The 14,441-nt window shown below is 34.9% G+C and overlaps 1 protein-coding gene across 44 annotated transcripts in view; it reads right to left on the bottom strand.

Moving 5' to 3' along the window:
• Window positions 1–14,441, bottom strand: part of ANK2 (ankyrin 2) — a 695,731-nt gene that overhangs the window by 178,690 nt on the left and 502,600 nt on the right. For all 44 annotated transcript variants that reach the window (XM_078002190.1, XM_015139094.3, XM_078002174.1 and 41 more), the window contains 2 exons: window positions 10,818–10,916; window positions 7,826–7,924 (listed from right to left, as the gene is read on the bottom strand). In XM_078002190.1, the coding sequence (XP_077858316.1) occupies window positions 7,826–7,924; window positions 10,818–10,916 (198 nt within the window). The remainder of the gene's footprint in view (window positions 1–7,825; window positions 7,925–10,817; window positions 10,917–14,441) is intronic.

Here is a 14,441-nt window from a genome sequence, read left to right as displayed (position 1 = left end):
GCTTTGTAGAGTAGTAATTTTAATGTTGGAGTTCTACTGGAATAGGGAATAGTAATGTCTTTCTTGGCAATTTTTTTTTTGAGATGGAGTCTCATTCTGTATCCCAGGCTGGGGTGCAGTGGAGCGATCTCGGCTCATTGCAACCTCCGCCTCCCAGCTTCAAGTGATTCCCCTGCCTCAGCCTCCTGAGTAACTGGGGTTACAGGCACCCACCACCAAGCCCAGCTAATTTTTGTATTTTTAGTAGAGATTCAGTTTCACCATGTTGGTCAAGCTGGTTTCGAACTCCCGACCTCAAGTGATCCGCCCACCTTGATCTCCCAAAGCGCTGGGATTACAGGCGTGAGCCACCGCACCCAGCCTGGGCAAAATTTTAAAGACATCAATTCTCATCTTTTTCCCAAGCATATTGAGGAATAGAGAACTGGAAAAAACATATTTCCTTTAACTTGGAGTGCTGAGGAGCACAGATGCCTCTGCAAATTTGTAATTACCCAGTGGCCTGATTTTCAGAGTCAAAAACACAAGTGTCCTGACTTCTTTTTTATCCCTTGTCAAATGCAAGTACCTGCTTTCATCTGAACTTCAAAGGATTTGTATTACAGATAGTAATACTCCCAATGGAAAAAGACAAGACGCTTATTAAGAAAGATACGCCATGGAATACTATGCAGCCATAAAAAGGAATAAGATCATGTTCCATGCAGGAACGTGGACGGAGCTGGAAGCTATTATCCTCAGCAAATTAACACATGAATAGAAAACTAAACACCACATATTCCCACTTATAAGTGAGAGCTGAACAATGAGAACGCGTGGACACAGGGAGGGGAACAACACACACTGGGGCCTGTCAGGGAGCAGGGGGAGAGAGAGCATCAGGAAAACTAGCTGATGCATTTTGGGTTTAATACCTAGGTGATGGGTTAATAGGTGCAGCGAACCACCATGGCACACGTTCACCTATGTAACAAACCTGCACGTTCTGCACATGTATGCTGGAACTTTAAATTAAATTAAATTTTTAAAAAAGAGAAAGAAAGAACCATATGCATATATTTTGGGGGGAAAACCCTGAAACTAAAACCTGTTTTAAAAAATCTGTGACTATGGATCCTATTTTATACACTGTGTGTGTATGTGTGTGTGTGCATATGTGTGCATCTGTGTATGTGTGTGTCTCTGTGCATATGTCACAGAATAGAATGTTCCATTACAAGCTTTTGCTTTCAGAGCCAAGGATGGCTCTACGACCATATGGAAGCAATTCAAGGTAATGGGCATGCTGGCCAACTGTGTGGGCTTCCTTCCTCTTCACAGTTCAATTCCATTATCTGTGACAATGGGTTAGGGCCAATGAAGAAAAAACTCTTGGTAGCCACACCTGAAAAGACATTTATCATTGCATATAGTGGGTGTATGCACCCCCATAAATCTGGGGGTATAACCAATGGTGATATAATCTTACAACTGGCATTAATAGTCGTGGTCTGTAGAAATACAAAAGCTAATAAAATAATCATATAATCATGCTCGAGTTATAAATAGGAAAGCCTTCTTTTGAAACAATATTTTCAGGATTGAAAAAACAAAGAGTATTAATCACAAAACAGGCAAAAATAACCAATAAAAATAGAAATAAATTTTCATAAGATATGATATCAAAAATGTCAAGTGAGAACATCTTATTTGAACTCACTTGACATTAAAATAAGATGAAAATGAAAAATATCTGTTTCTAGAGTCCTTATGAGAAGACGGAAACAAGAAATTCCAAGAACAAGTAGAAGAATGTAGAGACAGATAAGAAAAATGAATTGAAAAGGAAATCACCAAACAGTTTCAGAAATTATATTTAAGTCTTACACATGTTAAAAATTTTGTTTGATTGAAGAACAGTCTAAGAGGTGGATGGTTGAATGAAGCCCAGATTATGGATACACCCTCCCAGTACACCTGACTCTCTTTACTCACTAGTTGCCCAGCTTTGCGGAAGGCTCTTAGTTATAACAGCATCTAAGTGCCTAGAGAAGCAGGGTTTTGGACTTCCCTAGTTAAAGTAATTTAGTGGGAAAGACTGAGGTATACCTAGGATTATTTGAAGGAAGGTGTCCGTACCAATGACCATAGGTTTGTGGCTCCATCACTAACTGTTATGAGACGTTGTTTTTCCTACCTGTGCCTCAAATTTTTCTATGTCCAAAATGAGACTATTCATTGCTGATTCACATAATTATAAATGAGATTAAATAAATAAAAATACAATTTAACATTAAGGGTCTGAATGCAAGATATTATTACTGGGCTGTAGTTTGGTGACAATGAAATTTCTCCAATGCAGACTGACTGCCCCAGACACAAACTTCTTGAGGAGCCTCGTGAGAACTTCTAGTCCTTCCCTTCTTCTAAAAAAAAGCCACATTTTCCTAAATGAATAGGAAATTTACCATACCCATTCTCCAAAATTTTGCTTAGCTTCTCATGTTTGATGATGGTGTCTAGTCCAGGATCCAGTTTGCCTTTTCTTCTCTTTATCATGTAACAATACACATTATATAAACCAATTTCCTTTGTAATAATAAAAAACAGATATTTTAAGACAATTTTGCCTTATTAGCGTGCTCCTTCTGATTAATGATTTTACATTTAGAGAACATATTCATAATTAGTAACTAAAGAAAAAATTATCTTACATGAGAACTAAAAATTACATTTTTTTGTAGAGAAAATAATAATGGGGAAATCCTAAAGGCAGATTTCCTTGGTGGTAACAGCAGAATATTTTTCATTTTTTGAACATTTTGCAAGGTATTTATAGTTCATAAAAAATATTAAGTGAGAAATTCCATCTTAAACCTTTTACATAGATTCTACTTTAAGAAAATCAGCTTATTTGGACCTGAGTAGGCTCTGGGCTAGAAGAAAAATGAATTTTAAAAATTATTCTTTGAGATCTGTAGAGAAGGTAGAACTGTTATGGGAACTATGAGAACCAGTGTTGCCTGGGGATGAAGATTATGGGCAAGTAAATGAGCCACCTGAGTCTCCATTTGTCATCAATAATGATAAAGTAAAGGAAGATCAAAAGAGATAATGTACACAACACACTAGAGACAATGCCTGGCAGTCAATGTTATTACCTGTATTATTATTAATATTATTGTCTACTGTTCAGTGTGATTGGAATACACAACAAAGCTAAGATTTATACATAAAGAGTATACATGCATATTTTCATCCTCCAATCATATATGTGCAAGGTATTATGCAAAATCCTGAAACTATAAAGAAGTGTGAGAAAAAATTATCTGCTCCCAAGAAGTTTACCAGCTTGGAGAAATTATAGATGTATTTTTTTTTTTTTTTTTTTTTTTTTGCAATCAGAGATAGGTAAATATCAATAGGCAAAATGTCAACAAAGAGTGCTACAAGTATTTAAAGAAACTCATGATTCTAAGAATACTTTTAAAAAATTTTCTAAGTAGAGTTTCTTTGATAACAATATAGAATTTGAACAATTTTTTTAAAGTCATGTCTCTGAGTCTAACAGACTTGCAGGTTATAAAAGTGATCAAATAAATGTCCCATACAGCTTAAATGGAAATCACCCCTACATCACTTATGTGGGATTATTTAGAGGGTGAGATGCCTACTAAAGATTTTCTGCAAGTGACTGTGTTTTCAGAAAGCAAACAATCATCTTCAAAGCAAATAACATTCCTCAACTCTATAATCTGACTTCTAACTCCATAATTCTGGCACCATGAATGAGACCTCCATGTCACTGAATCCAGGACACCACAGAACCAAGCCAGAGAGCTACATGGTCAGGCGCAATACTTAAAATCACACCAAGAACTGGCTCAGCAGGGGCCACATTGATACCACTGCTGAACAAAGAAACCAAAATAATTTTTTCAACTATTTCAACTAATTATTTCAACTAATAATTTTTTCAACTATTAATGATGGGCACATAAATTCAATACAGGAAATAATGTCATAGGCCTTATCAAAGGCTTAGAAAAACATTTAGAAAAATGTTCATTGTTACTAAATCAATTGTACTATATCATTTAAAGTACTGAAGTTGATCCAGCTGGTGTTCTGGAACTCTTAATGAACTAAGGACACCCTCTACCAAAATTGGCACCGTGTCATGTGGAGGTAAGGCTCACATGAATCTCATAGTTTATATGCAAAATGCAGAAAAATCTCTAAGTGTGTATTTCCCCATAACCTATAATTCGAAAAATTTTACTGAATATATTCCTTGAAGGTTTTTTCAGAAAATTTTTTATCTTCCTAATTCAAAAATAACTTTAGCAGTCTGTTTCCAAATAACTCGGAAGTTTGCCAAAGGCATAGTACTATGCAGCTGCCAATGTTCCTATAATTTCAGACTATTCTGCATTTCAATGGTTTAAATTATGTTCTTAGAAAGATGTGGAAGAAGGTATCACTTGAATACAAAATTCAGACATTATGTTGTACATTCAGGATCCCTATGTCCTTTTTCTGGTTCTCAAAAGGAAAAGACTGTTTAACTGCCATGAGCATGTCTCCCATCCATCCACTTGACACCCGATATTGTCACATAAAGAACCCTGTATCTTACGTAAGACAGTACTGAGAGAAATAACATCTGTGGAGGAACTCAAATCAGCCCTCAATGGCCCTGAAACCATCAGTTTTGGGATTGGCTCATACACAGGGGCAAAATAATCAACCCTCTTATATAATTTCATGTATTTTAATTTTAATCATTATATTATAAAATATTCTAAGTAATAATAATTTTTTTCAACTATTAATGATGGGTACATAAATTCAATACAGGAAATAATGTCATAGGCCGCATCAAAAGACTTAGAAAAACAATTAGAAAAATATTCTAAAATTTAATTTTTAATTTTTCTTACTCTAAAACGTCGCACAATATGAACGTCAGTTTGAAGCTATTTGTCAGAATCCTCTGTAATATAAATTTTAAATTGACCTAATAGTATAAATAACAAATGGGATTATTTTAACATCTTAATAATGATACCACCCTTCTTGTAAGATCTGTTATAATATGGCATGATTACGTCTTATAAAGAAAAGCCTCAATGACTCTGAAAGCAAGTTATGATTAAATGGTTTTAGCTTGTTCTCCTTGAAAAGCCTCCGAAGTATATATGTTTCCAACAACTACTGTGTAATAACTGGTATCATAGCTTTAACAAGCATTTACCTTGCAGCATTTACTACTAATCAACTTTTATAACAACACTATGTTCGTCATTTTGAGAAAAGTAAAATACGCTCTTCACAGATTTTAACAGCACCGATGTGTAGGCGAATTTCCTGTCAAAGTTAGGAGAACCTCCAGTGAACAACTGAATTTAACCAGGCCTTCATTTTCATGCTTTATGAGTACATTATTGATTCAGTCATGTAGTTGAATCTATACCTTGTGAATCTTACTGCAATATCTTACACCCAGTTTTCCCTCATGTTTGCTAAAGCAGTTCACAAATGTGGTCCCTGGACTAGTAACATTAGAATCATCTGAGAACTTGTAAAAAATGAAAATTATCAGGTTCCACTCCAGAACCGAATCAGAAACTCTAGGAACCTAGAAACATGGGTTTCAACACACCATGCAGGTGGTTATGATGCAGAGTAAAGTTTGAGAACCTCTGTCTAAAGCAAAAAGATGTTCTCTTGATATAAAGAAAGGTTTGCCAGCATTGGGATAGCTCAAAAAACTAAAAACAGAACTACCATTAGACCCAGCAATCCCACTACTGCTTTGGGTAACTACCCAAAGCAATACCACTTTTGGTATTTACCCAAAGGGAAAGAAATCGTTACATCAAAAAGACACCTTCACTCTTTTTTTATTATTATTATTATACTTTAAGTTCTAGGGTGCATGTGCACAACGTGCAGGTTCGTTACATAGGTATACGTGTGCCATGGTGGTTTGCTGCACCCATCAACCTGTCATCTACATTAGGTATTTCTCCTAATGCTATCCCTCCCCCAGCCCCCACCCTCCGACAGGTCCTGGCATGTGAAGTTCCCCGCCTTGTGTACATGTGTTCTCATTGTTCAACTCCCACCTATGAGTGAGAACATGTGACACCTGCACTCTTATGTTTATTGCAGCATTATTCACAGTAGCAAAGTCATGCAATCAACCTAGGCATTCATCAATGGTTGACTGGATAAAGAAAATGTGGTACATATACACCATGGAATACTAGCCAGCTATAAAAGAGAATGAAATTACATCCTTTGCAGCAACATGGATGGAGCTGGGGACCATTATCCTACGTGAAATAACTCAGAAACAGGAAGTCAAATACAGCATGTTCTCATTTAGAAGTGAGAGCTAATGAGTTCACATGGACATAAAGATGGAAATAATAGACACGAGGGACTCTAAAAGTGGGGAGGGGGATAGGGGACTGAAGGTTGAAAAATTACCTATTGGGTACAATGTTCACTATTTGATTACATAATATATCCATGTAACAAACGTGCACATGTACCCCTTGAATCTAAACAAAATAAAGTTTAAAAAAGAAAAGTTTTGAATCACTTATGGTGGAGCAGTAGCTTCTGCAGGGACCTTTCTCTCCAAGCCTAAAATGCCATTATACTTTATAAAAATACAGATGTTCTTTACAGAAGGTACCAAATTATAAAAATTTCATCTAGTAAGGGTTTTAGACTAAGGCATATTCTCAATACATGTTAAAACATGGATATGCATCCAACTGAATGTTTTAGTTGTAAGGAAAAAAATGTGACTAATTAAAATAGCATGATATTACAAAGATAAAAATAATGTCTTATCTATCATAATTTCAACAGATTTTTCCCAAAATTAAAATCAAAGAAAATAGGGCTGATTTAACCATTGCCTTTTGTATTTTCTAGGTCCAGAACTTGTGCCATCTATAGAACTAGAGCCATGCCTAGGTAATGAATGAATGAACTATATAGTTAATACATATTCCTACACAATGGCCTTCAAAGGCAAGCTGGTGAGGTTATCCCAAAGGACAGATGGAACAGAGCTGGCGTATTTTGCTAATACCCTCCATGATATAGTCTGTGTTATCAGAAAGGCAAAAGAGAAAACCCTAAAAATAGAGAGAATGAATTTTATCATAAAGATATATGTCTCAATCCCCACATGCATACATGGTATAATAGATATCAAGAGTAAAGTTTTGGGCAAAACAACGTTTTCTCCCCTTTTCCACCAGAAAAAAAAAGGGGAGGTGGATCAAGCTTATAGTATAATTTTGATTAAGTAATTATTGTGTAATTTTTTTCTTAATTTCATTTTAAAACCATACATTTCCTATTTATTATTAGTAAAGCTCACATTGGGGGTGTAAAGTGACCAAAGTAGTGTTATTCCCACCTTATAGCAGATTTTCCACTGGAATGTAAATCTTTCAAGAATATTTTCAATTTACGGAAAGAGAATACTTTTATAGAGTAACACCAAACTTGCATGAGTAATTCATATTTCTCAGATGTCACTGTCATTCTGAAAAAAAGCACTTTATATTCTTTTGAAAAATACTTAGAGACGATGATAGACTTACATTTGTCAAGTGCTAAGTTACATTAAAAGGGAGATTATATGTTGAAAAAATAAACTTCATCATAAAAGTTAATAAAATAATTTGGCTAAAATAAATAACAAAGCACTTATAATAAATTTATCAGTAAAACAGCTAGTTAAACCCATTAAATCAATTTCACAAAACTGTTCTAATTTAAATGTATGTACATCAGGGAAAATCTGATGGAATACCTGAGACTGTGCATTAATATTGGCTCCTTCCTTAACAAGAACTTTGACAACTTCTGCTTGTCCAGCCAAAGATGCAATGTGAAGAGCGGTATTTCCTTTCTGTTTTGGAGAAACAAAATAGAAAATGTTCAAGGTTTCTGAACTTTGCAGAAATCAAAATGTGCAGGCATTTTCAACTTCGCTAATCACTTTAACCAATTAAAATCTGTTATTTTATCAAGATAGTAGGCCACTTATGAAGAGATTATTTTTTACCATCAAAAAAAAAAAAATTTTTGGCCACCTCGTATAGTGTCTTCCTTTTCTATTTTCACAATATTGGTTAGTGTTAACACAGAATGACTGTTTTCAATGAATCAAAAATTTGCAGGGGGTGTGTGTGTATGTGTCAGTATCTCATGAGATTCATGCAATTTAATCAACAACTAAAGAATCCTACTGCAAAGAAATATTAACTAAAAAGAAAGTTTACTGAAACATTGAGTTTCTTTCACCTTGCAAAGAAACCCAGGAATTTTTAGTGGTAGAGAAACGAACGGCTTATAGTTGTGTTTGCAGCTACTAGGGCACTTGGGAATATGTTGGGAATAAGAAAAATAAATTTTACATAAATCATAACAGTACCAATGATTTTCTACCATTTGCTACATCGAAATTTACCAGCCACAACACCAACACCAATGAAAAATAATTTAAACTTTTTGTGAAAATAAAAGCCAAGAGATTAAAAATACCTGTGATGTGATTAAAATAAATAACAAAAAGAAAAAAAAAAAAAGAAACCAGTATATTCCGTGCCATAAAGTTTGGACTCTAGTTCTCTTTCTGTCTCCAGCTCACTGTGGGAGCATTAGGCACTCACTTAATATTTGGGGGCCTCAGTGTTTTTCTGTTTAAAAACATGAGATTCTTTTCTGGGAAATTCTACAATTCTAATCTATGATTAAAAGTAAGCCTAATTTTAAAAATATCAATAGAGTTTAGAAGAAAGGAAAAACAAAAATAGTAATAAACACTTAAGCAAGCAAAATAATTGGCTTAATGAATACACTATATTAACGTGGGCAACTACACACCATCTCATACCAGTCAGAATGGCTATTACTAAAAAGACAAAAAATAATAGATGTTGGTGGGGTTGTACAGTGGCAGCCTCAAACTCCCAGGCTCACGTGAGTGCTCCTCACGCTACAGCCTCCAGTGTAGCTGGGATTACAGATGTGAGCCAGTGAACTGGGCTTCAAATAGATATCCTTTAAATATTTGTTTAAAATGTATTTTTTTTTTTTTTTTTTTTTTTTTTTTTTTGAGACGGAGTCTTGCTCTGCCGCCCAGGCTGGAGTGCAGTGGCCGGATCTCAGCTCACTGCAAGCTCCGCCTCCCGGGTTCACGCCATTCTCCTGCCTCAGCCTCCCCAGTAGCTGGGACTACAGGCGCCCGCCACCGCGCCCGGCTAGTTTTTTGTATTTTTTTAGTAGAGACGGGGTTTCACCGTGTTAGCCAGGATGGTCTCGATCTCCCGACCTCGTGATCCGCCCGTCTCGGCCTCCCAAAGTGCTGGGATTACAGGCTTGAGCCACCGCGCCCGGCCTTAAAATGTATTTGATGTGCCAGAGAGAAATGTTAATAAAAATGTTTACTCTCTCTTTATGTTCAAAGTAAGAAATGTATTGCATATAGTGAATTCACATGTTTACTTCTGTGGAATTGCCAAAAATTGTTAGCTTGTTTTTGTTTTTTAATTTCTGCTAGAATTGCCGTTTACTATACTACAAGCAGAACCAATGCACATTTTGGCAATTATGCATGAGGCATTGGAATTCCAGGTTAACTGGCCGTATTTCTAATTTATTCTTGTACTTTTTTTTTGTTTCATTACTCCAGATAAGACTAGTGTCCCATCTAGAGACCAGAGTGTCTGACTTCTCTCTCTGCATCTTCCACAGCCATATTATCACACTCAAGGCTTGGTCAGCAGGCTGGGCTCTGATTAGCACTGTATTTTTCCAAATAAAATTTTACCTTCAAGAGACAAAGATTGTTGCCATTGATGATAGTTTTTTAAATGTATGTTGTTTATGAAATGAATCGTCGACAAGTTCAAATATTTTTTAGCAAAAGCAGCATCAAGGAACGGTTTCTGGTTTACCAAGCATTCCGTGCATTTCTTTAAAAATGAGTCCAATTTCCTTACCAGACACATTATGATGATAAAATCTAATATTACCCTGATAATTCAATCCATGACCCAAAATCTCTTTTCTTATTAGAGTATAAAGGATTCTGCATAGTCTCATACCAAACTGAATGTATACATTTAAAATTACTTGTTCAATTTCCATAGAGAAATTTCCCACATCAGTTTCTTTTTAAAAAATGAATTAACCATAGGAAAACAGGTGCTGCTGTCTACAAAGGATTATGTGAATCGCATCCTCTTTGTAAATCAAAGGGGGAAAGATAAAATTTTAGAAACCAGGTTTACAGATTTTTCAGACTCATGTCCCATAAGTCTTTAAATGAAACAATTCACTCTGCAGAGTTTAATGGAGAGGGTTTTAATTTTAATTCTGCAGGTTAAGAATCTTGGTATTCTAGCCAACCTCTGAAATGTACAAGAGGGAAAAGAAGCTTTAAGTGGGTGAGGTGTGGCGGTTCACGCCTATAATCCCAGCACTTTAGGAGGCTGAGGCAGGAGGATCGCTAGAGCCCAGGAAGGCAACATAGCAAGACCTCACCTATACTAAAAAAATTTTTTTTAATTAACTGGGCATGGGTGGTGCACGCCTATAGTCTCAGCTACTCAGGCAGCTGAGGTGGGAGGGTAACTTGAGCCCAGGAGGTGGAGGTTGCAGTGAACCGTGATTGTACCACTGCACTACTGCCTGGGCAACAGAAAGAGACCTTGTCTAAAAAAATACATGAAAATGAAAAGCTTTAAATAATTCTCACTTTTCTAAGGAAAAAAATATTCTACCAGCATGAATATTACCTTAGTGGCAGAATCCACAGAGGATCCTCTTCCCAGCAGCTCCTGCACCAGCCCCACGTGGCCTTCCTTGGCAGCCAGATGGAGAGCGTTGAGTCCATTCTGAGAGAAGAAACAAACAAGGTTTTAAGAAGTGAAGTAATGAGGCAAACAGTGTCCTGCCAAGCATATAACCCAGAGAACAGACAGACTCTGATCACTTCTTTTTTTTTTTTCCTTTTTGCATTAGAATCTTGAATCTATTAATTTAGGAGAGACTAATTTCAGTGTTTTTGATTCAGAGAGGCAATAAGGTAAGTATTCATTAGAAACATGGATTTTGGCAACTACATTTCAACAAATTTTTTTTAAACTAAGAAATCTCTAAATTTTTTAAATGATTTAAAGGAACAATTTTATATCATTTATTGTATTGGTGCAAAATTAAATTCTGCCCACTTTCTGGAACATGTACAGCTTTAGATTTTTTCAGTCCTTTTGTATCTCAAAGCAGCACTCTGCTAAGTGCTATTCACACTTACGAAGATGTACTCCACACCTCCTAGGATTTATAGACAACAGTTATACCTTGATTAATATTATAACTAACTCACTCTAACTAGCTACTCAGTGACTCAAAATACTGACCAACAATTTGGAAGAAACTTAGAAGAAAATTAATATGATTTTAAAAATCAAGAACAAATTTTTAAGAGGAAAGTATTAAGTTAATTCAACCTGGAAAACAGAATAAATATTAGTTTCTTCATCTTCAAAACAAGGATTAAAGTCTTCAACTGACACAGTAGTAAAGCTTAAACAGAGCAATAGAAATAAAGTGACAATTTAGCAGCTGGTTCATGGTGCCAGTTATTAGCTTCCATAGCCCACTTGTCTTATACAGATGGTATTCTAATATTGATACTGAATAAATTAACATTTTTCCCATGCAAATTGAAATACACTGTTTTACACATATCATATAGACTCAAGTAATGCTACAAAATGTTATTTCATAATAATCTCAGAAGCTAATCATAAATGTTTTTGGATGTTGAAATGGAATATAGAAATTATTTACATTATGTAGATTGTTATAGAAGAGTACTTATCTAAGAATGACCATGAGTCATACTTGTAATGTAAAAAAGAAAAAGTTGTACTAAATATGAAGGTTATAGAAACTGTCCTTCTTCTTATATTGTAACATTTAATAGTAATAATAATAATATTTCATTTTTAATTCCTGACTACTGAGTTGAAGTCAGTCAATAAAATGATCTTATTATGATGCTACAGTCAGAGAACCAAGACAGTCTTGATATTCTTGATAGGGCCTCCAAATTTAGAGACAAAAGGCATGATAATGATATGTAATATGATCAGATTTATAGTTCAGAGATGTGCTATCTAACAGTCTTCTACTGAAATGTAAATTTATGAGAGAATAATTTTAACATTGTAATTTGGGGAAGCTGCATCACGGTATAGATTCACTTCCAGCGATGTTCTATATATCTATCAGTTTCACTATGTCAGACTCATTTCTAGCAATGGTTTAAGTATCTCTCAATTTTATATATACTGCATACCAAATGGGAAACAACAAAGCAGGCTACTGTTGATAAGTCATTGATATTGACTTTATGTAAGTTAATGTTGATAAAATAATACGAACTTAGTCTTTTGACACAATCGGCAAATATTTATTGAGTTCTTATTGTGAGCTTGATGCTGGGCTTTGCAGATCTGTGAGTTCCAGGCGTGATATCATCTTTGATATCACAACTTCAGAATAATGCTATTTCCATATAATACCATTAAAATGGCTAAAAATATCAGGTAGATTTTTTAAAAAGATGATAATGCTACATTGAAACAACCATGCGCACATTAATCCTAAAGAACAAAGTTATCTTTTTTGTTTAGCACTTCTATCAAATTTTATAAAGAGTATTTTAACATTTTGTTCATAATCAGATTTATAATAAGCTCTATTCACTATTTCTCTTGCTGATTTTATGAAATATTTTCTCCATTGACTGCCTTTGTATGATCATATAAAGCTAGTGGATGACCCCAGGTAGAAAAGATAGCCAATAAAAATGTCCGTGGAACCATTTGAGTGTTTCTGATATATACAGAAAAACCACAGAGGAGTCCATTTGGAGAAGTTAAGGAACAGATTCAAGAAGATACAGCTAAACTTACATGAAGGTTAAATGTTTGCATCATCATCCATCAAACTGTTTTTCACCTTATTATAAATTCATAATTAATACAAACTTATTTGTTAATCCATAAGCATTTGCTAGGTGCCCACTAAGTGCTCAGCTCTCAGTGCTGGGTTCCAAGGGAGAAGTAAAGACACATTATGTAATTTTTGTCCCCATAAATATTTGGCCTCCAAATATTTATTATTAAACAACTGAAAATCAACTACACAGTAGCATATATTGTCAATGATTTAATTTTCAGATCTCTGGCTGCCCTGCTTTGCAAATGTTACATGTTGAATTAAGAGTTTCACAGTCTAAGTCTTTTGCATATCAGAAAAGTACAACTAACTTATATAACATTTTTAATTCTATGAAAATGTAAATATTTGGGAGAAGCCAACTGAAATATATGAGCTCTTGAAAGTTTTTGAAAGAGGTTAGAAGAAAGAGATAGAGAGAAAATGGGCACATCCAAAGGCAGTAATTGTGAAGGAAAGTGAAACTTGGCCTCTCAGTCCTCACCACCACTCTGAACGGACTTCAGTGTCAAGATTCCCCTAAGTCAAGAACTCTTCTCAAGATGAAATACGTGCCATAAATGTAGATACAAATAGTTGTGAAATATTACTACAATTTCACTGTGCCATTAGTATAAATGACAATGGCAAAAAAATAATTTAAAAAAATGACAATGGCAAAAGAAATAATCTATACAATGAAGAAAAAAATAAAATTAAAAATGAAAATGACACATTTACATATTCTCTATCCATTCTCACTCCTTAACACCCATATATCTTTTATCTGCACTTTTCCCATCTCTTCCACAGTAGCTTCTCTAAACCAAGGGTACTTACTCACTGTGGTGGGGTTAAGGATGTATTTAGTTTTTTATGAAGATCAGGAAAAGCAAAGTACATGATGCACCAACTTTGTCAGACACAGTTTAACTGAACTGACTGTGTCCTTGGCTGGTCTCCACAGGTTCCTGATTTAACAAAGTAAATCAAACTATAGGTGATACAAGAAGATATTTGTTTTATTAGTTACTCTCAGGTCTTCAAGGGTTTCTTTTAAATTCCCAAATGATAATTTAATGTGGTATTTACTAAGCCTTCATTAATTTAAAAATATTTACAATGAGATTTGGAATTTGGCTGTTCAGGTTATTGGTTATTTCACAGTGAAAGAATAAGAACGCTTTGAAGATGTCACTCTATATAGTCTGCTTCGTGATCTCTACTTCATCCATAGTGGGGTCCCGTCTAGCGCCTCTGGATAGTAAGTCCCTTTTTGGCCACTGATCTTTGCTCTCTGTCTAGCCCTATCAAGGGCTTTTTTTTTTTTTTAAATAATACAATCCCTAAAATATAGGGGATGACACTGAATATGGTAGTGAATTAGCCTGAGAGAAGAAAAAACTGTAAAA

Source organism: Macaca mulatta, chromosome 5 (assembly GCF_049350105.2).
Source record: "Macaca mulatta isolate MMU2019108-1 chromosome 5, T2T-MMU8v2.0, whole genome shotgun sequence".
NCBI classification, from domain to species: Eukaryota; Metazoa; Chordata; class Mammalia; order Primates; family Cercopithecidae; genus Macaca; species Macaca mulatta.
Note: the sequence above shows the minus strand (reverse complement) of the source record. Positions and strands in the feature narration are given on the sequence as shown.